We start from the raw sequence: 26,830 nt of genomic DNA, 5'->3' as shown, positions 1-26,830 counted from the left end.
GAGCCATACCCCTAAACTCCATGTAGAACTTTGCACACTGTGACTGCTCTGGCTGTCAGCCATTTCTTTTGTCTTGCCAGAGAAAAGATCATCATCAGGTTCGTCGTCATCAAACAGAGATATCGACTTTCTGGGCTTAATCACAGACGTGGGTGATGCCTCTGCAGCTGGCAATGATGGCTTGGTCACCTGCAGCTTTAGCAATATTAGTGGACTCTGCGTTCAATTCAATTTAATTTCTGTGTTCATGTTTTAGTTTTAGAAACTGCATAAGTTAACATCAACAATGTACTCTAAGAAAGCTTTTATTATAGGCAATCGCTCACCTGATTACTATTTTCTGCTTTGACTGGTTCATCCTCTTCATCTTCAAACAGAAACAGACCTTTATGGGGTGCTTTCCTGAAAAAAAGTCAATAAAATAATTTTTACTAGAAAATTTGCATCATTGCAGTATACGAACTGCCATTTCGGATTCAAAAAGATCAGACTTCTTAATTTTTGAGACAACACCATGGGCACCACACAGCTCTCTGAGGAAACAGTATACAGTTGAGCCCACTTATAACAAACTTCACCGTCAGCTGCTCGTTATATCCGAGCGTTCGTAGTAAGTGGAAATTCTCCAGAAAGGCCACAAGGTACAGGGTAAGCAAGCGCACGGGTTTATTTACGGAAGAAGTCAGTAATTCGCGCCTGCGCTGCAAAAGCAGACCCAATTACGGCAGTCTCCAACTTGCTGAACGCTCCCAGGTGGTCATCGGCGAGGCCTCTCGTGCACCTCTTAGTCGGCGTCGCTCTTGTTGGAATGTCACGCGTCACACGCTCTGACCTCGTTGACAATGCAATCGTCTGTATACGGCTCTGCAATCTCAGTGTCGTCGTCCGCACTAACAAAGTCATCCCACACAGTGTTGGGATGCCCGCCACCTCCGTGTTGATGACGCGCTGCCACAGCTCTCCGTGCGTTTTTGTTTCCCCTTGTTGTGACACTTCCATGACAGCATCGTTTTCGTCAATGGTCTCCACAAAGCCCGCCGTCTGAAAGCATCATCGCCCCACTGACGGGAATGTTTCGAGAAGGTCGCAGTTCTTCTTACCCCGAGACAATTCCGTAACAATTGCGACCTTCGTTGCTATGTCCACAGCTTTCCGTTTCGTGCCACGTGGAGACTGCGTGGAGTCTGCCATGCTGCAACCACCTTGAACAGTAACCACAGGAACACTGGTGTCCCGTGGTGATGTCGAACGTTCGCACACAGAGCGGGGGCAAGGGGGTTCAGCATGCGCCCTCGCGCTTTCCCACGCTTCCCTCCTCGCCCTCCTTCCAGGAGGCGTCCAGGGAAAGCGGAGAGGGTGATAAGGAAGCCTGTCGTGGGGTGTTCCCGCATCTCCGCAAACGCGTTCACAGTCCGTATTCATTCATTATAACCGAGTCGCGTGCACGCTTTTGTTCGTTATAGCTGAGAAAAATTGCCATACATATAATGTATGTTTTGACGGTCGCCCCATTTAAGTTCGTAATGAGCGAGAATTCGTCGTAACTGTGACCTTCATAAGTGGGCTCAACTGTATTTCAATGCCGCAATGATTCAAAACAGCTCAATTTTTCGTGTGCATTTCAGCTGGGACTTGCCTCTTAAAGGTACTATAAAGCAGTCGAGGTCGAACCTATGCAATCAGCATGACGTGAGAGTACTAGACTCAAAGGTTCAGCACAACAAGTAATATGCGCAGGAGTTTACTCTAAGTATTTTTAATTGGTAAATAAAAATGCAGTCAAGAATGTCGGGGCGACGCCTTGCGGGAAGAAGTCCTCAATTTGTCAAGCAACCCTGTAAACAAGGAGACTGATAAACAGATGGCTTTCCTGTTGGGATTTGCAAATACTACCTTTTGAGAAAAATGTAATTTGTGTGAAAGAAAATAAACAAAAGCCGAATCTTGCACTCAGTAGCTAAACGTCTATATCTGGGCCTTGTTTCAGCACCGTGGCGCTGCTATCGTACGTCGCTCTGTTTGGCCCAGAGTCGTGCGCATTAGATATTTTCGCCGCCGCACTTGGCGGAGTTGGCGTTTCGTTGGTCTGCTTCGCCAGTATTGCCAGTAGATTAAAATTTACATTTTTTCGGGAGCTATAACGTCTATGTGAGAAAATTTTGCGGCATTTTACTCCTGAGGACGTACACAACTCAGGGCACACAAAACATGACGTTGCACATCGACTGTTTTATAGTACCTTTAACAAACAAGAGGCACAACACAAAGTGAGCCTCAGATTCTGATAGTTCTGGCAGCTTCGGCGGTGACTGTGCGGACACAGTCAGCTGACAGGAATAACAAAGAGTTCATTCTGCCATAAAACTGAGAGGTTGTAGAAATATATTGCATAGCCATGAATTGGATAACTTAGCCTATATGCTGTAGGTGACAGTGCTGCAGTGGTAATAATACTACTAAGTGATCCCGAACCCTCCCATGAACTTACGTTGCAGGAGGCTTGGCACCAGAGGAAAATAGCTCATCAGAGTCTGTGCTTGCAGTAAACAAAGACTTATTTGTTGGCACACTTGTCCCCTTTGGTTGGACACCACCAGTAAAGATGCCTTCTTCTTCCTCATCATCAAAGAGGAATGAGGTTGTCTTTTTATTTGGTTCTGCCTTCTTTGTGACAGAGCTGCCAAAACACAAATCAAAGCCGAGTCACATTTACAATACACTGTAGCCCTAATGTGTAGCAAATGAAACAAAAGCAAAAAACAAATTACTGCACATGAAGTGCTAGTGGGAAAGCTACACGACACAGTTCTGTAACCTCTAGGGCTGTGTGAATAGTGATGATCAAGTTCGAATCCAATATTGAAAACTACCAAATCAAGTATGAATAATTTTGAATCGAATGATCCAGTAGACATAAATTTTATTTTGAATGAAGAATATGAAGTACACTCAAGTTCCTTATGAACAGGTACTGCTTGTTTTGTAAATCACTAGTTGTTCAAAATGCTACGGTGACAGGTCAGTGTGACAATTTGTGACCGTGTTACTGCAAACTGAAAAGCAGCTGTTCACTAGCAGCAAGTAAGTGGTACAGAAATATACATTTGAGCAACTGCACATCAGAAAGGGGTGAGGGTGGTCTGACAGAAAAAGAAAGGCTGATACTTTATTTGAACACAGTATTTGAAACGGTATTGAATATATTCAGATATAGCTATTCGATTCGACAATCGAATCCAATATATAGCTACCCAAGCTGATATTCTGAAGTTTTAAATATTCACACAGCCCTCATGATTCCCCACAGAATACCCAACTCATGGCGTATCTGTTCCTCCATTTGTAACGTTATGTATACCACGACAACAGCACAAGAACACAGGTACACCACTTGGTGGCACATTGCTTTTGTAATTTATCATTCTTGTATGCATCCACAATTATGCCTTTGAAAATGAGGGAGCAAAACTTTGGCAATACTAGGAGAAAAGCTTGTTTTGAGGTGGAAAATAAAAAAAGGGGCTTCAGATGAACATGAGAAGCCGAGCAGCTGTGCATAATGTGCAGTGCTTAGCATTCTTCAGTGCCCGTGTTAGCGGTTCAATTTGCACTTTGGCAAGTCACTTTTCCCTTTTCTTTTTTTTTGCTGGTTAGGGGAGGGGGGGCTACTCATGTCCTTATTGCTTGTAGTGAATTGTGACTTTTTTTTGGCTTCTTCGGTATTTAATGTGCATGGCATTCACTGTATTAAGAGGTGCTTGACTTATTAACACCTTTTACTTTTCCCCTATCAAAATTTGCACACAACCAAAAGGAGGGTGGGCCCATTACGCGTATTTGCAGGCAAAAAAAATTGCAGAAAGAAAGGACGTGCTACTGGTTTGCAGGAGAAAATTTAATTTTAATAACCAGGTGAAAGGAAAGAAAGATAAAGGCACTTTGACACTATAAATGGAACAAACCTGCTCCCATTTATGCAATATACTTTCCCCAAGTTCTCAATCGATACACTAAGATCCAATACTCCCATTATGAAATCGCAAAGTGCCAAAATGCTCAGAATTTAGAAAGGATATGGCGGGAAAGCAAAACTGAGACGATTACAATGAAATTGTAACAACCTGGACGAAAATAGGTCGTCCGCGTCATCATCAAAGAGTCCACCAGTAGTCGAGACAGGAACTGTTGCTTTGTCTGCCACAGCAGGTGCTTTTGGCTGAAAAATATGAGGCATATGCGACTGAAACCCAAAGGGTAACATGGTGAATAATGCTATTCATCAGTGCAATGCGTGCATGCTTAGACTTGTGTAACAGAAGACTATTCTGTGTGTTGCCATTGCCTGATTGCCCATGACAAGATTCGCAATGCAGGTTTATCTGCAACAATCACTATTATATTTGCTGCAATGCAGTGGTATTTTGAAAACAGTGGCTATCTTGTGATGGGCAGACAACTTCACAGCATCACTGAGGGCATGCTTACCTTGACAGTTTTGTCACCATAATTCTGAGGGCCACTTGACTGTGTCTGTTCAAGGAAGGGAACCAACATACATCAGATGACAAATTGTAAGTGATAAAAATCAAGCATTATTCAGAGTACAGCAAGGACTAATAGGAGCACGGTACCTTTCTTTCAATAAACACAATTGTTCAGATGTGGTATAATGTGAAAAGGGGCAACCCCAAAGTGCCATCAAGCCAAATTAGCAATGCACCTAACTGTGATGTGTGTTTTCTGTGTCACGAAGGAACACAGAAAGCACAAAAGAGTGTTCACAAAAGGGGCAATGTGCAAAAATAAAACAAGGAATTACAGAAAGGTGCAGGAGCAGCATTTAGAAGAATAACCTAACAAAGTGAGAAGCCAATAATGCCTAAGCAAAGTTGGTGATAGCTACACAATGACATGTCACAACAAAGAGACTTGCTTGTACCACTGCAGTAGTTTGTGTAACCTAAGGTGTACTAGCAATATAGTAGTACATGAAAGTTGTGAGCACTGTAAGCATCCTGTAGCTAGGGGACAATCTTTTAGGCTGTTCAGTTTCTGCTACATGTTGTCCAAGAATCACCGAATGATTTTTTGAACTTCTAGGAACCATTGGATCAGTCCACAATATTGAGCAGTCCCAATTTTTAGTAGAGTGCAAACACTCGCATCTTTTCCCCAAAGCCTTTATTTAAAATATCAGAGCTGGTCGAAAAGATGCCAATGCATACATGCCCTGACACAAACCAAGGTAAGGACACATTTATGGCTTCTTCTACGAGTACAGTTTAATAGAGATAAAATGGTGACAGGTACAGTCATGACGAATGGCATGCTTAATGAGACTGCCCTTCCCCCCACTTTTTACCGTTCACAAAGCTCAATCTAGTGCTGCATAATAGGTTGGTAAGTGGCAGTTTGCTGGTTTGTTTGCAATCCGTTTACAGTGTTGACATAGCTGTGTGCATTTTAGTGCTCACGGGGCTGGCGCTGACGTGGTTGCTGATGGCACAGAAGCACAAAATATTGAAGCGTTCCTTGAAGAAGTGGCCCTCAATATTGAATGTGAAAATTCATTGGTTCTATGGTCAGTTGGAGGTTGCCCAAAACATTAAAAAAATACAAACTGAAGTTGCCCAAAAAGTCAATTTGCAAACAGTGTAAGGCTTTACTGTTCATCTAGCATTCATTAGTGTGTACAGTAGCCGATCGATTTTCCGGACTTGGTGGTGACTGGAAAGAGTCTGAATAAAACAGCAGTCCTAAAAACACGACAAACGGACGGTAAGGTGGTCCGATGATCACTACGTTCAACATTATTTAATCACAGCTGCACCAAAGAAGACTACAGTAACACCCTCTCGCATCTGGCGCTTGTGTATCATGATTAGAGCCTGAAGTTTTAGGGTTTTACCCGATTCTTCCCCGAATTTGCACACCGAATTGAAGGATGCCTCTTTAGGGTGAAACCCGATTTTTACCCGGCAAATTGCCCTTACTGGGATGTCTGTAGGAATGCACTGACTTACTTGTTTGGCAGCAAATGCAGTTACATCACAGTTTGCACCAAACCAGTACAGTTAGTTTGAGTAACTGAGCCCGATTTCTCCCCGAATTTAGTGTACTGGAAGTTTTTTCACCAGTATTCACACAAATTTAGTGCATATGTTTATTTACCCGATTTTTACCCCCCGAATTTTTGAAAAAATATTTCCCGAAAACGTCATGCTCTAATCATGATATCTGCTTGCATTTGCGCGAGCGTTATAGGTTCGTCAGACATATTTGACAATAGCGACAATACGTTCACCATGCCTGCAGTTGATGGTTGTGGACGGTCACGGCGATTGTCTGCAGAGTTTGACTCACTTTCCGGCTGCACAATTAACCGAACAGATGTACCCATAGCATCGAAAGCTGATGAACAACGACAGCATGCACAAATAGAAACTCGGGAGAGCGTCCAGACTCCCGAAAGTGTCGATGCACAGGCACGAAAGCTGCAGCCGTGCCACTGCCATGGTGTCACCTAGAGGTACGGTCGGTTCGGAAGCCTTAGAACAGTCTTGCCTAGGATTCCAATTACCAATCCAATGCAAGTGCACAATCCAAAATGGCGGTTTCGAAGTAGCCACCGCAGTGCTGAAAACAGCAGTGTTTGATGCTTCTCCACAACCGTTTTGGTGCGGAAAATCAAACCTTCGGGCTTCGATCTGTCCGGAAAAACAGTCGATAAATGTATTAATCGTATGGCGAAGGTCACCGTTCCCCGTCGGAGTCCACAGGATCGAACGAGTCTGAAGAATCTGTCGGCTACTGTATTAACCGAAAAAGTTACATGTACCCATTTTTCTGTACGGGATGGCTGACCACTGGTGTGTACTATTAACCTGTGCTGTACATTTTTTAAAATCAGCCATGGCATGTCAGTGGTGCATGTTCTTTGCGTGAAGCAGAACTGCATAAAACGGAGAAACGACTGAATACCTTGCTTGGTCCAGATAACCACAGGTCATCGTCATCATCTGCATCAAACAATTTGCTTGGAGGTGTAGGGCCTGCTCTTTTAGGTTGGCCTGCTGCATGTAGTATTAGTCACACTAAACAGGTTGTTTCACACCAAATTAATAACATCCAAATTCAGTTAAGACAAAATACCTTCTTTCTGTGAGAGCTATGTTCAGTGTGATATGGGCATTCCCTTTGAACATCACAAACAGAAGTAGATATGCATAGGAACTTTACCTTTCTTCGTTGGAGGCACACTAAACAGGTCATCATCGTCAAAATCCTCAACCACACTCTTCACTGGGCTAGGTTCCTTTTTCCCTTCCCTTTTAGCTGGCTCGAAAACTTCTAGAAGTAACCAGAACAACTATGCTATGTGCTGTGAAACATAATTTGATGGAGCATTAGAAGTAAAACTTCAAATTTTAAAATTTTGAATTTCAACATTCTGACTCCGGGTACAGAGTGTGACTCCAGAGAGAACATTTTGTCAAAGATGCATTGAAACATAAACCATGTTATAGGAAAATAGAGGACAGTGCCTGAGGGGCGACCAGTGGCCATATCCCAATCTTGAATGTGGGGACACTGATGGATACAAAAAAGGTAAAAATTTGGAATGAAGTATAGTTGCAAATGAAAGGATGTCATAGAGGATGTGCCTTGCCTAATTCCCTTTAGCTTTATCCTATCAATGTATCTTGAATTTCTAACAAAATACTTCTTTGCATTATTTTTGGCAGCATGCTCAACTTTTTGTTTGAAGGCGTACACATAAAATCCTCATTAAGGGGTCTCACAAGCGTAAAATGTGCAGCATACTGCTCACTCCACATGGCGCAGTCCATAATGATCAGTCTATGATTTCAGGATGAGATCTAGGTCACAATTCTGGAACCAACTTCTTCTGTCACATTTCTGTATCATTCACAAGATATGCGTCATTTCTCATTTATGGGGCTCACAAAAAGTCATCTTGATATTCTGCTGTACAGTGTATAGGTCATGTTAAATAGTACATTTTAAAGCTTAAGTATCCCACAAGACTGCAAAAATCACAACAAGAATGCATTAAAGGAACGGTAGATTTCACAATCTGGTTTTTAGTTTATATTCCTATTAAGGTGATCCCCATTCAAACTGGAGTATATGAAACGTTGATTACCTTTTCTTTCGCTTTCAGCACTGCCCTTGCTTTCGGGTCGAGTCACAGTCTTCACTGCAGGTGAAACATTATTATCTTCTTCGTTTTGAGGATTGGAATTCAACCTTGAAATGGCTTGAAAGAGTGGTTGTCCTGCACCTAGAAAAGAAAATGAGTAGAAACGTGACACAGCAGAATTAAAATAGGATTCTGTAATATGTTTAATTTTCTGTGGGATTTGAACATGTTCATACAGTATAAAATTAATGCACTGAGTATTTCATGGTCCCTGCAAAGTATCTTTTCACAGCCTCTGAGAGTGAACAAGCGACTGTCAAGCTGTTCATTTACCTCTTCTGATATCCTGAGAAACATTTTAGAACAGGAACAGTTTGAAGTACAGACAGGAACCAAACATTTAGATTTCCATTGTTGCAATGATCTTCAAGGTTTTCTTTGACTAATCATTTTCAATAATTTCTTCTGAACTATCAATTTAAATGCAAGTAATAACGTGAATTGTGGAAAAGACAAGAGTTACTTTAATTTGCGAAAGCACCAACGAAGTGGACTACCTATTCACTTCACTTCATGTGTCTCCTGGAACTCAAAGAAATGTTGCCTTTCTGAGAGTAAATGCGTAAGCTAGCTTGCTTGTTCTACTTTGTGCATCTAAATTTTGGCATCACCAGCTGGAGGTGCCCTCCTTTTTGCAGCTCTGTTCTTGTAGATATCCATTATTTACAACTTCAAAAGACACCCTTTTAGTATACTACTGTATACACATTCTTCATTTTCTAGTAAAATATGTAGCCACTTTCAGTGAAATAAACAAATAAACAGAAAATGTCATCATGCCACAAATGTCTCCATATCCTGATGACGACCAGCAGAAATTATGTATCATTTGCAGAGGAGTGCACTTTTGAACTCTATCAGTAGAGATGAAATTTGAAAACATTGCCTTCTTGACAATTATCATTTTTAGGCAATGACATTCTGCACACCTGTATTATAAAAAATGCAGTAGCTGAATGTCCAAGTACATAAATGAACATGTTTATTAGAGATGTGCAAATATTCGAAATTTCGAATATGAAACAAATATCTGATGCTGTTCGAATTCCATTCACAACCCATATTCAGCATTTGAAATTTTGGATGCGTATACGAAGAGGGGAGTCAAGTCCTGTAGATCACATAAACAAAATACAGAAGCCGACACTGAAGATTTTTGTTTAAGTTTAATTTGTACAAGCTTTCGCGTGGAGGTCCACGCTTCCTCAGGTACAAAGTGAAGTGGTGACACACATAAGTATATATAGTATAGACACTGCTGTACAAAGAAAGGGAAGAGGAAAGGAGATATGGTGCCACATGTCTGTGTACAATGAATAGCTGGGCAGACGGATAAGTGACCTCTAACCGTTTAAGAACAGTAAAAGGTGTTGTTGTGAACAAAAAGGCTCGCCAACCCAGTTTCGCGGAAGGGGGGTCAGGAGTATGGGAAACGAGTGGCCCAGAATGGACAAAAGGGAAGGTTACGGATTATCTAACGGAGTACCAGACGATGACTGAAAGTGGGGATTCAAGAATTGTGCACAAATAAATATAGATATATAGCTACTAAATTTACATAAGCGGATATAACGAGCCAGGACTAAGATTCAGACCATTTGGTGTGAGACACTTGAATTGCGAAATTAAGTAGGACTCTCTATTCTTACGTTTAATGTCGGTGCGGAACCCAGATTCTAGCAATATAATTTTCAAATCAGTTTCAAAATCGTGATTAGGTTGATTGAAGTGAATGGCAACAGGAGTTTGGCGGGCATTTAGGATATCAAATTTGTGGCCATAAAATCTTTTTCTCATTGTGTTGGAGGTTTCACCGATGTATTGTGAATTGCACTTGCTGCAGAATATCAAGTAACAAATATTGGGTGAATTACAGTGGAGTGAATGACGAATTTTCAAACAGAAGTCACCCAAAGTGCTACGGGCAATGGTGGACGGCGCGATAAATTTACAGGTCTGGCACCGTGTACTACCACAGGGATAACAACCCGGCGAGCGCTTCATCATGCATGATGACGTGAGGATGTCGCGCAAATTTTTCGATCTACGGAATGCTACTAGTGGGGGAGTGGGAAAAATTTCCTTTAATTGCTCGTCAGCATGTAATATATTGAGGTGGCGTCTAAGAATGGAATTGGTATTGACAAGTGATTTATGATATGTGGTGGATAAAACTACATTACGTAAGTCCTCTTTACGTTTCGGGGTGAATAAGGACTCCCTGGATAGGCTAGAGGATTTGGCAAACGAGTCATGGATGAGTTCAAATGGGTAATTTCTTTTTTCGAAATCAGATACCATTTGCTGAGCATGTTTTACAAAATCAGTCTGATCTGAGCAGATTCGTTTCAGGCGCAAGAACTGACCATATGGAATACTCCTTTTCTGGTGATTGGGATGATAGCTTTCATAGTGGAGATACTGGCGCTTGTCCGTTGGTTTCTTGTATAGTTCAGTAGTCAGCCTACCAGATTTACATGACACTGTCACATCAAGGAAGTTGATGGATGACCTTGAATAGTTACAGGTAAATTTAATTTTGCTATGCAGAGAATTGAAGTGATCAAAAAATGACTGCAGAGATGCCTCATCACCAGACCAGAGGACATTTTTGTCGACGACATTTTTGTCCTCTGGTCTGGTGATGAGGCATCTCTGCAGTCATTTTTTGATCACTTCAATTCTCTGCATAGCAAAATTAAATTTACCTGTAACTATTCAAGGTCATCCATCAACTTCCTTGATGTGACAGTGTCATGTAAATCTGGTAGGCTGACTACTGAACTATACAAGAAACCAACGGACAAGCGCCAGTATCTCCACTATGAAAGCTATCATCCCAATCACCAGAAAAGGAGTATTCCATATGGTCAGTTCTTGCGCCTGAAACGAATCTGCTCAGATCAGACTGATTTTGTAAAACATGCTCAGCAAATGGTATCTGATTTCGAAAAAAGAAATTACCCATTTGAACTCATCCATGACTCGTTTGCCAAATCATCTAGCCTATCCAGGGAGTCCTTATTCACCCCGAAACGTAAAGAGGACTTACGTAATGTAGTTTTATCCACCACATATCATAAATCACTTGTCAATACCAATTCCATTCTTAGACGCCACCTCAATATATTACATGCTGACGAGCAATTAAAGGAAATTTTTCCCACTCCCCCACTAGTAGCATTCCGTAGATCGAAAAATTTGCGCGACATCCTCACGTCATCATGCATGATGAAGCGCTCGCCGGGTTGTTATCCCTGTGGTAGTACACGGTGCCAGACCTGTAAATTTATCGCGCCGTCCACCATTGCCCGTAGCACTTTGGGTGACTTCTGTTTGAAAATTCGTCATTCACTCCACTGTAATTCACCCAATATTTGTTACTTGATATTCTGCAGCAAGTGCAATTCACAATACATCGGTGAAACCTCCAACACAATGAGAAAAAGATTTTATGGCCACAAATTTGATATCCTAAATGCCCGCCAAACTCCTGTTGCCATTCACTTCAATCAACCTAATCACGATTTTGAAACTGATTTGAAAATTATATTGCTAGAATCTGGGTTCCGCACCGACATTAAACGTAAGAATAGAGAGTCCTACTTAATTTCGCAATTCAAGTGTCTCACACCAAATGGTCTGAATCTTAGTCCTGGCTCGTTATATCCGCTTATGTAAATTTAGTAGCTATATATCTATATTTATTTGTGCACAATTCTTGAATCCCCACTTTCAGTCATCGTCTGGTACTCCGTTAGATAATCCGTAACCTTCCCTTTTGTCCATTCTGGGCCACTCGTTTCCCATACTCCTGACCCCCCTTCCGCGAAACTGGGTTGGCGAGCCTTTTTGTTCACAACAACACCTTTTACTGTTCTTAAACGGTTAGAGGTCACTTATCCGTCTGCCCAGCTATTCATTGTACACAGACATGTGGCACCATATCTCCTTTCCTCTTCCCTTTCTTTGTACAGCAGTGTCTATACTATATATACTTATGTGTGTCACCACTTCACTTTGTACCTGAGGAAGCGTGGACCTCCACGCGAAAGCTTGTACAAATTAAACTTAAACAAAAATCTTCAGTGTCGGCTTCTGTATTTTGTTCATTTGAAATTTTCGAATATTTTGCAAATAGTACTGAAGCGAAGTGTCGCTATCGTCATTTTGCCAGTGGGCTTCGTCTCATTAGATACAAGAGTTAGGTGAAGCCTACTTCACGTTACCGCCCTTGTTCTTTTGATGTACGGCTCTATTCTGCAAGTCAGCTTCACCTCATTACACTCGAGTGTTAGGTGAAGCCCACTTTACACTGTTTACAATATTCTGTCACTAAAGCCTGCAACTTCTGTGAGCTCATGGTCAACACTATACTCTGGGCACTGCATGTTCCACTAAATGTACTCCCAACTTTCAGAGTTATGTTCAGTAACAGATGGAAATATGTGCAGTTTCTAAAAAAGTACAGGAAATTCACAATGTATTTAAAAATGGATTACCAACTTACCCAGATTTTAACATTATTCACAATGTAAACATAGAAATGAGGAGATGCACACAAAGCAGGCTGCATGGAACATGTTGACTAACCCCAAATGCAGTTCATCCCACTAATAATGCAGTCTACCATACCCAACACTGACGGACCCTTCTCTCACGATATGTTATGCTGGGTGAGAAGGCTCACAAGTTCGGAGCAGAACATCATTGAATGAGCACAACACCCCAAAATATTTCACCATGAGGTATTGTAAATTATTCGAATTGGGCCTTTTCTGATTATTCGAACTTGATTCGCCGTCTGAAGAAATTATTCGGATTCGATTCGCAGTGCAGGTGCAATATTTGTAAACTATTCGCAATGGAAATTTTGCTATTCACACAGCTCTAATGTTTATTACCATAGTTTACACGTTTAAGGTCATGTTCCCTTACTTACACAACTACGCTTATATATGGCAGCATGTGCACTCACATGATCAGCTGTATGGCTCTAATGGTAGGTGAAATAGAAATTAAACAGATTCCAAATTAACAATAAAGGGATAGGCATTTGAAGTAATGTTCTTTCAAAGCAGAAACATCTAATAGCAGATGTTCAACACACCTCCTAGCATGGAGACCCCACCAACAGGTATCTTCTTTCCACTCTCCGTGTAGCCCGTATGCTTTGGTGTCCCTGGAATGCAAAACTGATAACTACCTACTCATCCAAGAGGGAAAAAGAGAGAGATAGGGAGAGAGGGGGAGGAGAAAGGAAGGAAAAGCCTGACTGAGGCTGTAATAATATGAGCACGAAAGCTGTCAGACATAGCACCATCACTTTATTTTTATGCCCTCCATTCATTGACCAATTGCACTGCTGCTGAGGCACTTTACCCTGTTGCTTTCAAGTTAGGCAGGGTCATGCAAGTGTTAAATTATGGGTATGAAATGTTTCTGTCAAGTTGCCATCATATTTCAGTGTTGTGCTTTAGATATACCATAACTACTCGCATAAATGACACACTTTATTACCCCAAAGTGTTGCTCTACAAAGTGGGAACGCAATGAGTCCAGGGAATGAAGCACTCTTTGGAATAAAACTTTAATATGTACAGTCGCCGACCGATTTTTCGGACCCCGATTTTTCGGACATGCTCGATTATTCGGACTCGTTCGCGGAACGGCCACGGGTCCCATAGAGATGATGTATAAGAACGTCCAAAATTTCGGACGTCGTGCAGCTCCGTCGCTCGATATTTCGGACTCTGTTTGCCCAACCCGCGAATTTCTCTCATGGGGTGACGGAAAACATTGGTATCATCTGAAATTCGTATCAAAAGAAATCAACCAACTAGAATATTAAAGAAAAAAAATAGGCAGTGCTGATTGTTGATTTTCCATTCCTGTGAGTAGAAGAGGTCTGTCGTAGCGCTTTTGCGTCTTCGTTTTTGGCCAACGGCCCAGCACGTGCTGTCCGCCCGCGAGTCGCGCGACAGCGCTGTAAAGCGAGCTTCACCTAAAGCACGCATGCGTTAGGTGAAGCCGACTTGCGGACTTGATGACGGCGGTGCCTCTGTCAGTGTACTTACAGTGACGAAATGTCGCTTCGGGAAATAGAAGCTGATGTTATCAGGCAGAGCTGGAAGCGCGTTAGGAAAGCATCGACAAATTTTTCCCGCCTACTAGGGCTTAGTAAAGTTTATTTTGAAGCGAAATTCGTTTTTTCGGACTGCTCGATTATTCGGACTCTTGCGCGATCCCCGCCGAGTCCGAAAAATCGGACGGCGACTGTATTTACAAGCTTTCGTGCAGAACCTGCACTTCTTCCTTCTGCCTGTCTTTACCCGATGAAGTGCAGGTTCTGCACAAAAGCTTGTGAATATTAAAGTTTTATTCCAAAGAGTGCTTCATTCCCGGAACTTATTGTGTTCCCACTACTACAAGACTGGACTGTGTATTTTCTTCCTTCATTGCACAAGTGTCTCTACAAAGGGGGTGCAATAAACAAGCAAAAAAATATAAAAACTTAATCTCCACACTAAATGCTTCATTTCTCAAGGCATTTTCATGTTGGCACTCTTTCTAGGTGGTCTTTCATTTATTGTAAAGCTTTCCACGGTAATCATCAGGTACTGTGCTGGAACGCGCCACTCGCCACCCATTGTCACTTTCCTCGTTTTTCGTCAGATCCTGACCCGCGATCTCTATTCACAGTCGTTGCTAAACCGTCTTGGAATGTGCCCTTGGAAGGGATAGGTGCCAAAAACGTCAAACAGTTGCACTGAACAATCAACAGCTGCAGTCGTTTCTCTTGTGTAGTTGTTTATGCACCTTGGATATTGGTACTGAGTATAGATGATTGCATATACAGTGTATACTACTGTTGCATAAATGTACCAGTAACATACCAGCCAATTTTCACACCCCAAATTCTGGGAAAAATAAAATCCAAAAGTACCCAGATAAGATACCTATAAGTTTTGTGCCTAGGAAAAATAAAACTAAAAGGAAAAATAAAACTGGCTTACTGATTGCAGGCTCCTCTTCCTTAGGCTTGCTTTCTGTTTTAAACAGGTCACCCTAGATAAGGAAGAAATACGATGACTGGCACAGGCAAAACTGCCGTTGCACTGAGCTGCCTATTCCATACATAACAGGATCATGGAAAGACTCGAGAATGTACATGTCGGGAGAACTAGAAATTATGATTACAAACCCTGGGACACACACTGGCGCAAAAGCACGAGTGCAGCGCATAATCCTGGAGCGCAAGAGAGCTTTCAATCTCGCAGGTCAGAAAACCTGCTCCCCTCAGCTGCAAGTTTTCAAAGTCATGTGCCTCACCAATATACTGAAGCAAGCGCACTTGTTTCTTTCTCTCTTTTTGCGGTGCCGCCCGCCCCGTGTCTCGACTGGTCGCTCTCGCTAGCAGACGATTCTCAGTGGCCAATGAAAAGTGCTCTGCCACCTGACGGCATGAGATGCGAGGAGCCGCCGGGCCGGGTCAACGCCACTGCATGCTCTCTTGCAAAGCAATTTTCTCACTAAATTCGCGCTTCCCAAATGAAATATTTTGCGCGACGGTTCCCGAAAGTAGTATTCTCATACGACACAGCAAAAAGATATATGTTCCAAGTGCCTTCCATGCTCCTTTACAGTGAATGCCGCATCCATCATGGTCGACAAAAAACAGAGAGAAAAAACGAGAAAGGAGGCGTTTCCTCACCCGGGACTCGCCAGAACCACCACCAAAATGATCGAGTTTTAGCGAGTAGTACACTAGTGCACGCAGATACAGTTTGATGATTCTGCACAATGCACGAAGCTCTCTTTATGTTTTGCGTGTGCGCAGAACCACCAGCGCTATCTCTTACGTACGCAAAGGTGATAGCGTACGATGCACTAAAACTTGCTGTTACCGGTACAGACCAGTACTGTTCAGTCACCACCTGCCACCTGAGCTTTAGGGCGAGCTTTTCTGTTGCTAAGTGTGGTGCAATGCAGGCGACGTGGGTGCCTGGTTCGTTGACGCATCAGTCAAATTATATACGATGTGGACTGCTTTCACGTTCGAAATAACAAACTTTTTTATCAATAGAAACCGATGGGCAATTGACAGGACCTGCGAATTCGATTGAGCTATGTGAAAAAAACTAATTATCGGAAGTCGTATTAAAGGAAGTCTCCTGTATGACCTTAGCAGTCAATCAAAGGACTGTATAGGGGGAGTTGGTACAGTTTCACAACAGGGATTCATACTGGGAGATCGTTGCATAAGTTCGCCGTCAACTGCCTTGACAAATTTGGAAACACGTTATCTTGGGTCCCCTATCTTGCCCCCTTAGATGGTCGATTTCCTGCCATTTGTGGTTATTTATTTTTTTCACTTGTTATCTTTCGAGGCACGCTTGTTTTCCCTTGGGTGATACCTACAGGGGGTAGGGGCCTCGTCAAGTCTCCCGCGACTTTTTAGCCTCTGCTCCCAATCACTTGTGTGATGAAATAAATAAATAAAAATAAATAAATACCGTTGTTGCTCGTGTTTTATTCATGTGGGCGTAACCTGCACAGGGCTGAATATGTAGATGGTGTTGATTAAAATTTCCCCAGTTGCGAGTCTACAGGCCATTTGTCTACTTCATGTTTTAACCTTCTGTCCTCGTCTCTTGCTGCAGTACCATTATGAACTCGTGCAGAAAAAAAAAAATTGCACCATCTGGGAGCTACACGGTTTTACACTTTGTTTAGGACTACCTTCTTTACTCCTGCTCAGGAACATATTTGTTAAAGCATCTTCAGCCTCCATGAGCACTAATTCATTCAGCAGAGATGATGAGATGCATTCATATAATGTGCAGTCCATTCATAACTAATGCACAAGAACAAAACCTGCATACTCATAAGTTTCACTCACATTCATCATGTCTTTGTCATTGTTTCATGTTTACAACTGCATAACTTTCTTTCCCCATCGTGTTACTAGTGTCGGGAGGCTTACATATACCACTTGTTGGCAAGCGGTTTATGCTGCAAAATGTGAGAGAATAAACCCTGGTAGTGCTGCTAACAGAAGCAGACAGTACTTTCAAAGGAATTCCGAACAGCGAACATAAAATGTTATTTGACTTTTGTGATTACCCTGAGGGGACAGGGTGGAGGTATACACTTTTTCTTTTACTGTCCAGGAAACTCAGCTTCATAAATTATAACAACTGAGAACAATTACAGAATTCCTGTAGGATCTCTGACACTACTAGTAAAAATGCCACATAATCCAGTAGCTTCTATTACATGAGGTCGTGCCATCAGGGTTTCACCGTATTAACACACTATACAAGTCGTAAAATTGATCAAATGAATAGATGATAAGAGTCACCTCCTCTTCTTCATCATCAAACAACTTTCCAGGTCTGTAGAAGGCCCCCTTTTTCGTTTTGAATGGAGAATTTGATTCCTCATCAGAATCTTGATGTCCTGTTGGCTCACTGAACAGGTCCTCTACACCGCGTTCTACATTGGATGGTGTGTCCACTAAAGGATGTGAGAAGATCACACTGTAGCAAACAAGTCAGGGCTGAACAGAAGGTGTTGCATTGCCTCTTAGGAGCTACATAGTACTACCCCATACTACTCCTTTCTTTTTCTTAATAAACATATCCCCCCCCCCCCATACTACCCAGTGCGATAGTGTCACTTGCAGAGTGGGATATGTACGTTACAACAATGTGGGAGAGGAAAAATGTTTAAATGTCAGAATCTTGATAAATACTTCTACCAGTTCAAACGTGTGTGCGTTAGGGATGCAACGATATCGATATTCATATCGATATTATCAATATTTTTTCCTGACAACAACATTGATATGTTAAAAAATATTGATATTTTTATCGATACCGATATCAATATAAATATCGATATTTAAACAATATAAATATCGATATTTAGTCTACACAAATATCGATATTCTAGAAGCTGAAGAGAAAAGAGCGAGACTTTACGCTCAGCCGAGTGGGACGTAGACTCCTTCCCGCAATGTCATTCTGGCAATGCACCCGGAAACCTACATGGAAATCTCAAGACATCGAGCTAAGAGCACTTGTAGTTACTGAGTGTACAAACTACATTTCTTCTCTCTCTTCGATTCCTGCAGAACCTGAACTGCTACAGGAGGTCTTGTTCATTGAGCTTTCGTGTAACTCATTTTTTGAAGCAGTTACTTTCCCATTGGCCCATACCGGGCTTTCCTGGTTCGCGTGTGTCCGGGGGTTATTGGATCATTTGACCTGACTTTCGTGTGTGAAGTCGATTTTCGGCGTCAGCCCACACCAAATGCAAGTCATAAAGCGGAATTAATGTTGAACAGCATCGGATCCGTCTTTGTCCATAACACTGTAATATTACAGATTGTATCCGCATCCGTAAGGACTCTTCGTATCATAAATCATGACTTTGTGGAATAGTTTGCAGTCAGCAGCTGGTAACATACATACACTTTTGCCTCTCCCTGGCGTGTTTTTCAAGGTAGCTTTATGTCTGCAGATATCCCGATGAATGGCTGTCTCGGGATGCAAGTAACTCAGTGATAATGAGGCTTGAAACACAGAAGACGACAAAACCCACAGCCTCATTAAGGTCCAAAGGAATGTATAATCGGCGAAATGGTGCAGTCCAAAAGGGTGCCAGCGGTTGGAATTGAACCCATACCCTCCGACTTTCTGGGCCGAAGATGTTGTCATTACACCATACAGGCCTCCCCCACCCACGGAAATATTAACGAAATGTTGCCCTCAGCAGGTGGGACGCTCCTCGACTTTCTGGATCTTATTGCTAAAACTGACATTTTGCCGGAGAGAGACGCTCTCTCAATGACACGCCAATACGCCCAGAGCTCTTTTTGCGTTCCCGCAACCTCTGCACCGTCAGAGCGGATTTTTTCAGCAGCAGGACAGATAATATCTGAAAAGAGGAGTCGCCTGAAGCCAAAGATGGCTGATCAGCTCATCTTCCTTCACCATAACAGGTACTTGCTTACTTAGCAAATATGGCAAGACAATTCGGGATTTTGTTTCTGGTTATACTTGCACTTTTCCACCTCATGAATGGGCACAAATGTGTTGTCCTCGCTTTGTAAGCTTATGTTAATAAATTCCCCCCTTGAAAATTGTATGCGGGACACAGCGTTTTTATGTCGGTAGAGTTTTCCCTGTGTGTTTTCACGCGCACTCGCTAAGGTTGCTGATGTATTTGACTTGGATTATTGCAATAAGAGTGGAAGTGCATCCACTCCAGAAACGTAAGTTCCTAGCCTGCCCATTTTGTTCTTTCCCTTTAATTTTGTTTTCCCGATCACAAATCAGCACGTCAGTACAGTGAGTTGGTATGACCATGGCCGTTTCGAGAGATTTTTGTCATAATGCGGAATTGTCATATTCATCGGGTGGATTTACACAGGTTTGTAGTACAGGTTTGTCGTACATGGCTCCCCAGAAGTTGGTCATGAAGTGCGCATGCCAGGGTGTTGCGATCATATTAACCAGGATTCACTTATATGGCTTTCTTTTTTTCAACGCGTCATTAACTGATAAGAATACAAGTCGAGATGCTTCCTGTCTACTCAAGATTAACGGGGAGGCCGCAAAGCTGCCGCTACAATAAGGTCCCGGCTTATGAGCTACTGTTTGCCATTTTGGGGCCACATGCAGCTATTGTTACATTACTCGCTAAGCTAGCGCGTCAGTTGCCTTTATTATGCAAGAGCAGTTAGCACGGATCAATTAACATTTGGGAAGCTACGGGTCCAATTCATGCGGCGACTAATAACGTCGCTCAAAGCATCTCAAAGCTGTAGATGAGGTATCAATTTGTTGATTTTTTCTTGCGAATATTGATATCAAATTTTGATAATATATTGACATAAGCATTGATATTACATCGATAATATATCGATATTATACCGATATTCAGTATCGATATTTTAGCGAATTTATCTGTATTTTTTTGTCAGATATCGATAATTATCGATGTCGAAATTGCCGATATTTTTGCACCACTGGTATGTACTGAACTGAACTCAACTTGAGATAGATAGCAAATACTGTGACAGAAATACCAAATGACTAAAAAGGGGGTGCCACATTGGACAAAAAAAAGAAATTGCAGGTCAGTACTACAGCACTATTTCAAGATACTGAGTGCCACATGTGCTAAGCTCGATAAAATTTTTGTTAAACTTGATAGGCGAAGTCTTCATTCAATTAACAAATTTCCAAATCTCATTGGATATTTAGCATAATGGTTTTGTAACAAAAATGTGAGCATTTTGACTATAAATTTGGACTGTTCAGTTATGCAGAAATACCTTTATGGCTTCTAGAAGTACCAGTGAAATAGAGCTATAGTAATTTATGTTGTAGCCAGATTAAATCGTACGGCACATTGAATATCCACACGAGATTTAAATTACGTATTTTTTTCATTTTGATTACTCTGTGTGGCATCTGGGCTAAAAGTCTGCTGCCATCCTTCCGTCCATTGTCTGTTATACCAGCTCTAACGTCAATTACTCAACACGATTAAGTACATTCCATAGATGATTTCACAACGTCCTTTCATAACATCATAACATCCTTTAGCAAACAGCCACAAGTGCTGCAAAAACTTCAAATTCAAAACACCCTCTTCTGTATTTGCCAAACTGGAGTATACAAAGGAAATCTGCCAGTATATGGAGTAGAAATTCACAAGCACGTTCTAGAGTGTGCCAATAAGATCGCTTTTGGCACACTGTACAAAACTCCAATGCTTACCACTCTTTTTCGATGACAGAGATCCCCTCTTGACATGAGTTGTTGCTGTCGTACTTGACAGAAAATTATCTTCATCTGACTGAAGCTCACTGCTGCTGGTACTTATCCTAGTTGTCTTCCGAGGTACAGGAACTTTTTCCTCAAACATCTCTTCTTCCTCACTTTCTTCCTCCTTCCTTCCAAACTCTCTCTGCATTGTCTCGGCCATGCGGTTATCACTGGAAGCCATTTTATCCTCATCCTCCTATAACAACAAAAATTACAGACACACATGGATGTTGGACATGGACTTGAGCACGGCTTGTAGGATCGAACTAATGTGTCTGCACTGAAACATACCGTCTCTACATCACTGTCAGACTTTTCACTCTCATATTCTCCTCGGCTGCTCTTTTCGTCTTCTGCACATAACGAAAACAGCTGTGAGGCATCGATCTCACACTACATGTGACTCAATGATAAGGTTTGTCCACAATTTATGCTAAACAAAAGAGCAATATTTGAACCCTCCTCAAAAATGGAAGGCAGTAAAAACCTATGTGTGACCTCATCTTTTAGTACTGTAGAATCTTGATGAAACGGTCACGGACGATACGAGGTTTGGGACGATACAAATTCTTTAATGGTCCCGGTCAGGATGACTATTCTTCCCATGTATTATAGTTCGGATGATATGAACGCGTTATCTTGCCTTTACGGGTGATACAAACGAGTCAAGGATGTGACAGAGCTCGTTCACCCGTGATGCGCGAGCGTGCGGGTCATGCAGCTCCTTCTTTGAAAAGGGAGAGAGATCCTCATCATCCTCACCACAAACTCCCTTACATCATGTTGTGCAATGCAGGCAATGAATTTGGTGGTGGTGGAGGAGGTAAGGTCAAAGGGATTACACGGCCCGGAACGTTATCACATTATCTCTGTTTTGACATTTTTACTCCCCTCTCAACAATAAGCCGCGAAGCTGTGTGACATCGCACTGGCTTACGAAAACGGCAACAAGAACACGTGGAGGTAACATATCAGGATAACTTCTGGCAACATTACGCGCCACCATTCGGCAAGCCGGCTTCACCGAAAGCCGGCGTGCTTTAGAACATTGTCGCGCGACTCACAGGTGGAAAGCACGTGCCGAGCCTTTTGAATCGTCTCACGAATGTGGGCAGCATTGGCCGAAAATGGAGACACAAAAGCATTACGACCGACCTCTTTCACTTGCAGTGATGAAAAATGAACAATCACTGTCTATTTTCTTGCCTCAATTTTTATTTTGGTTTAATTCATTGATAAAAATTTTGGCTGATACCAATTTTTTCCGCTACCCCGTGAGATTCGTATTATCGAGATTCTACTGTAGGTAATTTGCTACTTTAATCTAATAGAAAACAGTATGCCGTTATGAAGCATGCGTTGAGCTGTGAACAACGCATGCCTCGTAAAGAGGCAGTATAGGCAGCTCCACACATCTGAAAATGATTATGACCACAAGGCAGTTACTCCTTGGCAAATTTCGGAGTTCAGTAGGAAAGATCTCCCCCGAAATAAATAGCACTGACCCCATAATGTTCAGAGAAGTAGATTTTTCAATACAATTTTTTAACACATTTGGTGAAACACCCTGTATGTAACCAGATAAAACTTTGAAGACCCTAGGTCAGAGTTAAGATGAGCCCAAAATGAGAATATTTTTATCGCAGAACTGATGAGCTTCGAATGAGCCTTGTCACCATTTTGAAAGGGAAAAACGCGTTATATCTGATTTACAAACAACCCATTGCAACTCCAAGTCATCACCCAAAAATTGCAATATTGTGGTGCGATGTGCACATAAGCCAATGCTCACACATAAATAGTCAATTGAAATTGTACCTTCAGCCAAGATATCCCCAAGGCCAACATAATCGTCATCCAGGAAAGCCTGCGAGCCAATTAGGTGCGGCAGAGGTCTATCCAGGTATGGGTCCTTGGACCGAAGTATGGGTGAAAGAGCCCTTTGCTTTGCTGGAATGCCTCCTTCATCTTCAGACTCATCAGAATCCGCTTCTGCTGGCAAGTCCAAAGGCTCCAGGGCTGATCGGACTACATCTATTCCCAGCTGGCAGGCTTTGGTTACTCGAGCCAGAAGTGCAGCTTCTTGTTCCTCCTTGCTCTGAGGCTACAGGTAGCAAAACGAGTGTGTGTGATAAGCTCAGGGTAACCAAATCGAAATTAAACTTTTATTTTGATGGGGAGGAGCATTTCACCCCATTTTCCAAATGCACAACCAAATTTAGGAGGTAGGGTAGAACCCCCAAAGCCACCTTCTGGCTATGCCACTGGGTGGATTGAAGTCTCAAATGGGACATGGCGTGGCACAGAGATGCTGTGATAAACAGGTAGCACGGTACCAAAGCTTTTTGCAAAAAGAGGGTGACTACGTAGGCACATAACATAGAAGTCCTAATGTATAAATAAAATGTTTCAACATTAAATGAGTGTGTAATATTTTTCCACAACTGGAAAACTTATTTATTGTATGACCCTTGCATATATGCATAGAGACCGTAAATAACATCGCTGAGCAGATACAGAACACAACATGGATGCTTCATGGAAATTTGTGGAAAACAGATTTAGTACCAAAGTAGTGTTGACTTGAGCGACTTGGTTAATTACGACAATATTCAGGGCCCGGGACCGGATGAGAATACAACACACACACACAGAGTTGGTAGAATGTGATTGTGTGTGTTAAGTTCTTGTCCCTCTCCGATGCCATGAATACTGATGAGATGTACGCTTCAAGAAAATTCAGGATTTCAAGCTTGCAGTAACTATGATTGTACTGTAGGGGGCTGTCTAAAATCAACACTCAGTGGTTTATCTCATCTCAAATCTCCAGGTGTTGCGAGACTATTTCTTTCAAGTAATAAACATGTGCAGCACAGGGTCCACCTTCAAATACAATATTGGCACAACACTTTCAAGCGCAACAGAGGTAACATGGGACGGCGAAGTACTAAGTGGCGATTTTAGCTAACCATGTCCCCAACAGTACAACGTGCAACAAAGCAGTGATTTACATGCAGTATGGAAGTGTACACTGAACTCTCTGTATGTCTGGCAATCCAAAAGCTGGCTACTGTGTAATCTGGACTATTTTTTCCCCAAGAAAACCTGGGCACAGAAAACTACCCTAGTCTTATAAGCCAGTCAATGAGCCATATTTTTTCCTTAGTTTTCTCTTCAGAAAATGGGGTCGGCTTATACACAGGATTGACCTATGACCCAGTGTATACAGTATATGTGTCAATATACCAATGTGGCAACATCTGACATGACTTATCTACAGTAGGAAAGTTCACACCTAGAAATATGAGAGGCGTCCCATACGTTCTCTGCCTGACACAGATGGAGAGCATGCACGGATACAAAATCTTAGCATAGAATGCAGGCACTCTCCAAGACTGACGGCACCAGAAATGGAGCATGTGTGCCATGAAGTTTTCCAGTGGTGGGTGTTGGTAGGTAGCGGTTCGCTCATTTGAACTAAAATGGAGAAAGCGAAGGCATGTACAGTCATCCAATATTTGACTCGGAAGGGCCTAACTTCAGCATGCATCCACAAAGAAATTGTGATGATATCAGGGAAAGATGCCCCATCCTGCAGCACAGTCACGTGAGCCACAGAATTCAAGCAAAGGTAGGACATTCTTGAAGATGAACTCCATACAGTGAGGCTTGTGGAAGTGACTGCACAAGAAAACATCCATGGTGCGCATGACAATGCCATGGCAGATCACTGAGTTGACATCAAGACCACTGCTCAGGTCACAGCATACCGAAAAGCGAAGTTCAGTTCATCTTGACCAGTACCTTGACATGCACAGACAGATTTCTGTCAGATGTGTCATAAGATTGCTCACATCTGATTAAAATGCACGGCCTACACCACATCCAGAAACAAACTCCACCTGTTCTGTGCACAGCCTGCAGGCTTCTATGCTTCATTTGTGACTGTGGATGAAACCTGAGCACACCGCTTCAACCCAGAGAGCAGAGCCCAGTCCAAACAGCAGAAACAACCCTCTTGCACACTGCTGAAGAAGGTTTGGTCTGTTCCATCACCACCCAAAGCGAAGCTACGGCTTTCTCTGACTCAGAGGCTGTGCTGCTCACCGATTGCCAAATGACTCTCATCAGGGGCTACTACCCAACAATGATGGATTGCTTGTGGAATGTAATAAAGACCAAATAATGTGCTATGCTACAGAAGGGGTCCTCTTGCATCAGGACAATGTTCCCCCAAACTGTGCCGCTGTTTCAACAGCTGCAATCCACTCCTGGGTCTTTCTGTGGTCAACCATTTCTCATGGTCACTAGATCCAGATGTTAGCACGGACTAACTGTGCAGAGTAGCCTTAGTTCATTCACATCGGCCACCTCTCCTTGGGTTGGGCCCCAAACTTATGGGGTGTACCCACTTACATGATCAGAGATTTCTGCTTTCATATACCTCTGTGGGAGATTGAGAATACTATCTAGTCACAGGATTTTTGCTCAGTAACATGTTCAATGTATATTTTTTTCATTATGCAAATAGTATGCAAGACTACCACAAATAAATAAGTTTAACTAATGCTTACAGCCAGATCATTCTGCATAGCTCTGCCTTCTCCTTCCTTCGCCTCTTCATCGTACACTCTCTGAAAGAAGGATGATATATTTTAGTCACATAACTGCTTGTTTTTCCAGCTTTCTCTGTCACTGTCAGGTTCACTTCACGTGTCCACTTCAGTTTTCACATACTTACGTTTTCTATAAACTGTAGACTACTGAGGAGGTTGAAGTCATTGACCACGTTGTTAACCTTTACACCAGACACCTATAAAACATGAGATGGTAATTGTTTGACTGAGCTTATATACTTAAAATGCTTTTATACAAATAAGGGTTATGCTAATGGCTACATGTGAGGCAGATTGTTCCCACAATTCCAAATGCTTGTTCTACTCAGTGAAGGCAAAGCTGCTCTACAATAAAATCTTAGGAGGGTACGTGGATTACAAAACACTTACCGTTGTTTCATGAACGAGACTATCTAGGTCTTTACCAACATCACACGTCCTAGAAATGATGTCTTCTGACATGCATTGAAGGTAGGCGAGGAGCTGAAATAGATGCAAAAGATGACATATTAGATTTGTTGCATTAAAAAGTATGTTGGTAGTTTTTTGTGTCTATGAAAGGTCACAATGGCCTTGACATTTGCGTTCGCTCACACACATTCCTATGCACTTAGCTGAATTCCTTCGATGGACAGACCAAGAGGAGCAGTGAGAAGCTACTTATTATGGCAGACAAGTTGGGCCATTCCTTTCGATACCTCTCCCCCTTTCATAATCATAATTCCTCTCATATAATCTATGCAATAAAATCTGTGCACAGCTGTGCTCTTCACAAAGTATTTTAGGAATACAAACCTGCGAGTCATCAGCTAGGGTCCACTTGGCTGCTCGCAGCCGAATCTCATCTGTGGTTAACGGCTTCTCCCATGGCTTAACTTGGTCGTCCTCAGAGTTACATGCCTGTGAAGACATACCAGTTATCAATGTAAACGCTTTCCACAAATTTTGCTCGCCCCAATGTAATAGGCACATTATGGATCTGGCTGGGAGTGCAGTGGATAAAAAAAATGTTTGTCTTACGATTGGGGCTTGTGTGCTAATAAGCTGTTGAAAAGGTAAGACATTTGTTCAAGATTCCTGTGCTGTTCTTTGTAATAAAGACAGTTAGTTTCAATTTGGTTTATTTTACCAGCTTCCTCCACAAGACT

The 26,830-nt window shown here is 42.2% G+C and overlaps 1 protein-coding gene across 3 annotated transcripts in view; it reads right to left on the bottom strand.

Moving 5' to 3' along the window:
- The window catches only part of LOC135385572 (WASH complex subunit 2-like), a 58,649-nt gene that overhangs the window by 29,458 nt on the left and 2,361 nt on the right, over positions 1–26,830 (bottom strand). The window contains exons 2-19 of one of the 3 annotated variants that reach the window (XM_064614965.1): positions 26,478–26,582; positions 26,073–26,165; positions 25,808–25,879; positions 25,641–25,700; positions 22,885–23,170; positions 21,358–21,419; positions 21,019–21,262; positions 17,589–17,743; positions 15,241–15,292; positions 13,335–13,406; positions 8,168–8,305; positions 7,240–7,350; positions 6,982–7,073; positions 4,486–4,530; positions 4,122–4,216; positions 2,489–2,677; positions 327–402; positions 10–195 (exon numbers count right to left, since the gene is read on the bottom strand). In XM_064614965.1, the coding sequence (XP_064471035.1) occupies positions 10–195; positions 327–402; positions 2,489–2,677; positions 4,122–4,216; positions 4,486–4,530; positions 6,982–7,073; positions 7,240–7,350; positions 8,168–8,305; positions 13,335–13,406; positions 15,241–15,292; positions 17,589–17,743; positions 21,019–21,262; positions 21,358–21,419; positions 22,885–23,170; positions 25,641–25,700; positions 25,808–25,879; positions 26,073–26,165; positions 26,478–26,582 (2,133 nt within the window). The remainder of the gene's footprint in view (positions 1–9; positions 196–326; positions 403–2,488; positions 2,678–4,121; positions 4,217–4,485; positions 4,531–6,981; positions 7,074–7,239; positions 7,351–8,167; positions 8,306–13,334; positions 13,407–15,240; positions 15,293–17,588; positions 17,744–21,018; positions 21,263–21,357; positions 21,420–22,884; positions 23,171–25,640; positions 25,701–25,807; positions 25,880–26,072; positions 26,166–26,477; positions 26,583–26,830) is intronic. The other 2 variants (XM_064614967.1, XM_064614966.1) reach the window with 2 other exon arrangements.

The sequence above is a fragment of the Ornithodoros turicata genome, chromosome 2, assembly GCF_037126465.1.
Source record: "Ornithodoros turicata isolate Travis chromosome 2, ASM3712646v1, whole genome shotgun sequence".
Classification (NCBI taxonomy): Eukaryota; Metazoa; Arthropoda; class Arachnida; order Ixodida; family Argasidae; genus Ornithodoros; species Ornithodoros turicata.
Note: the sequence above shows the minus strand (reverse complement) of the source record. Positions and strands in the feature narration are given on the sequence as shown.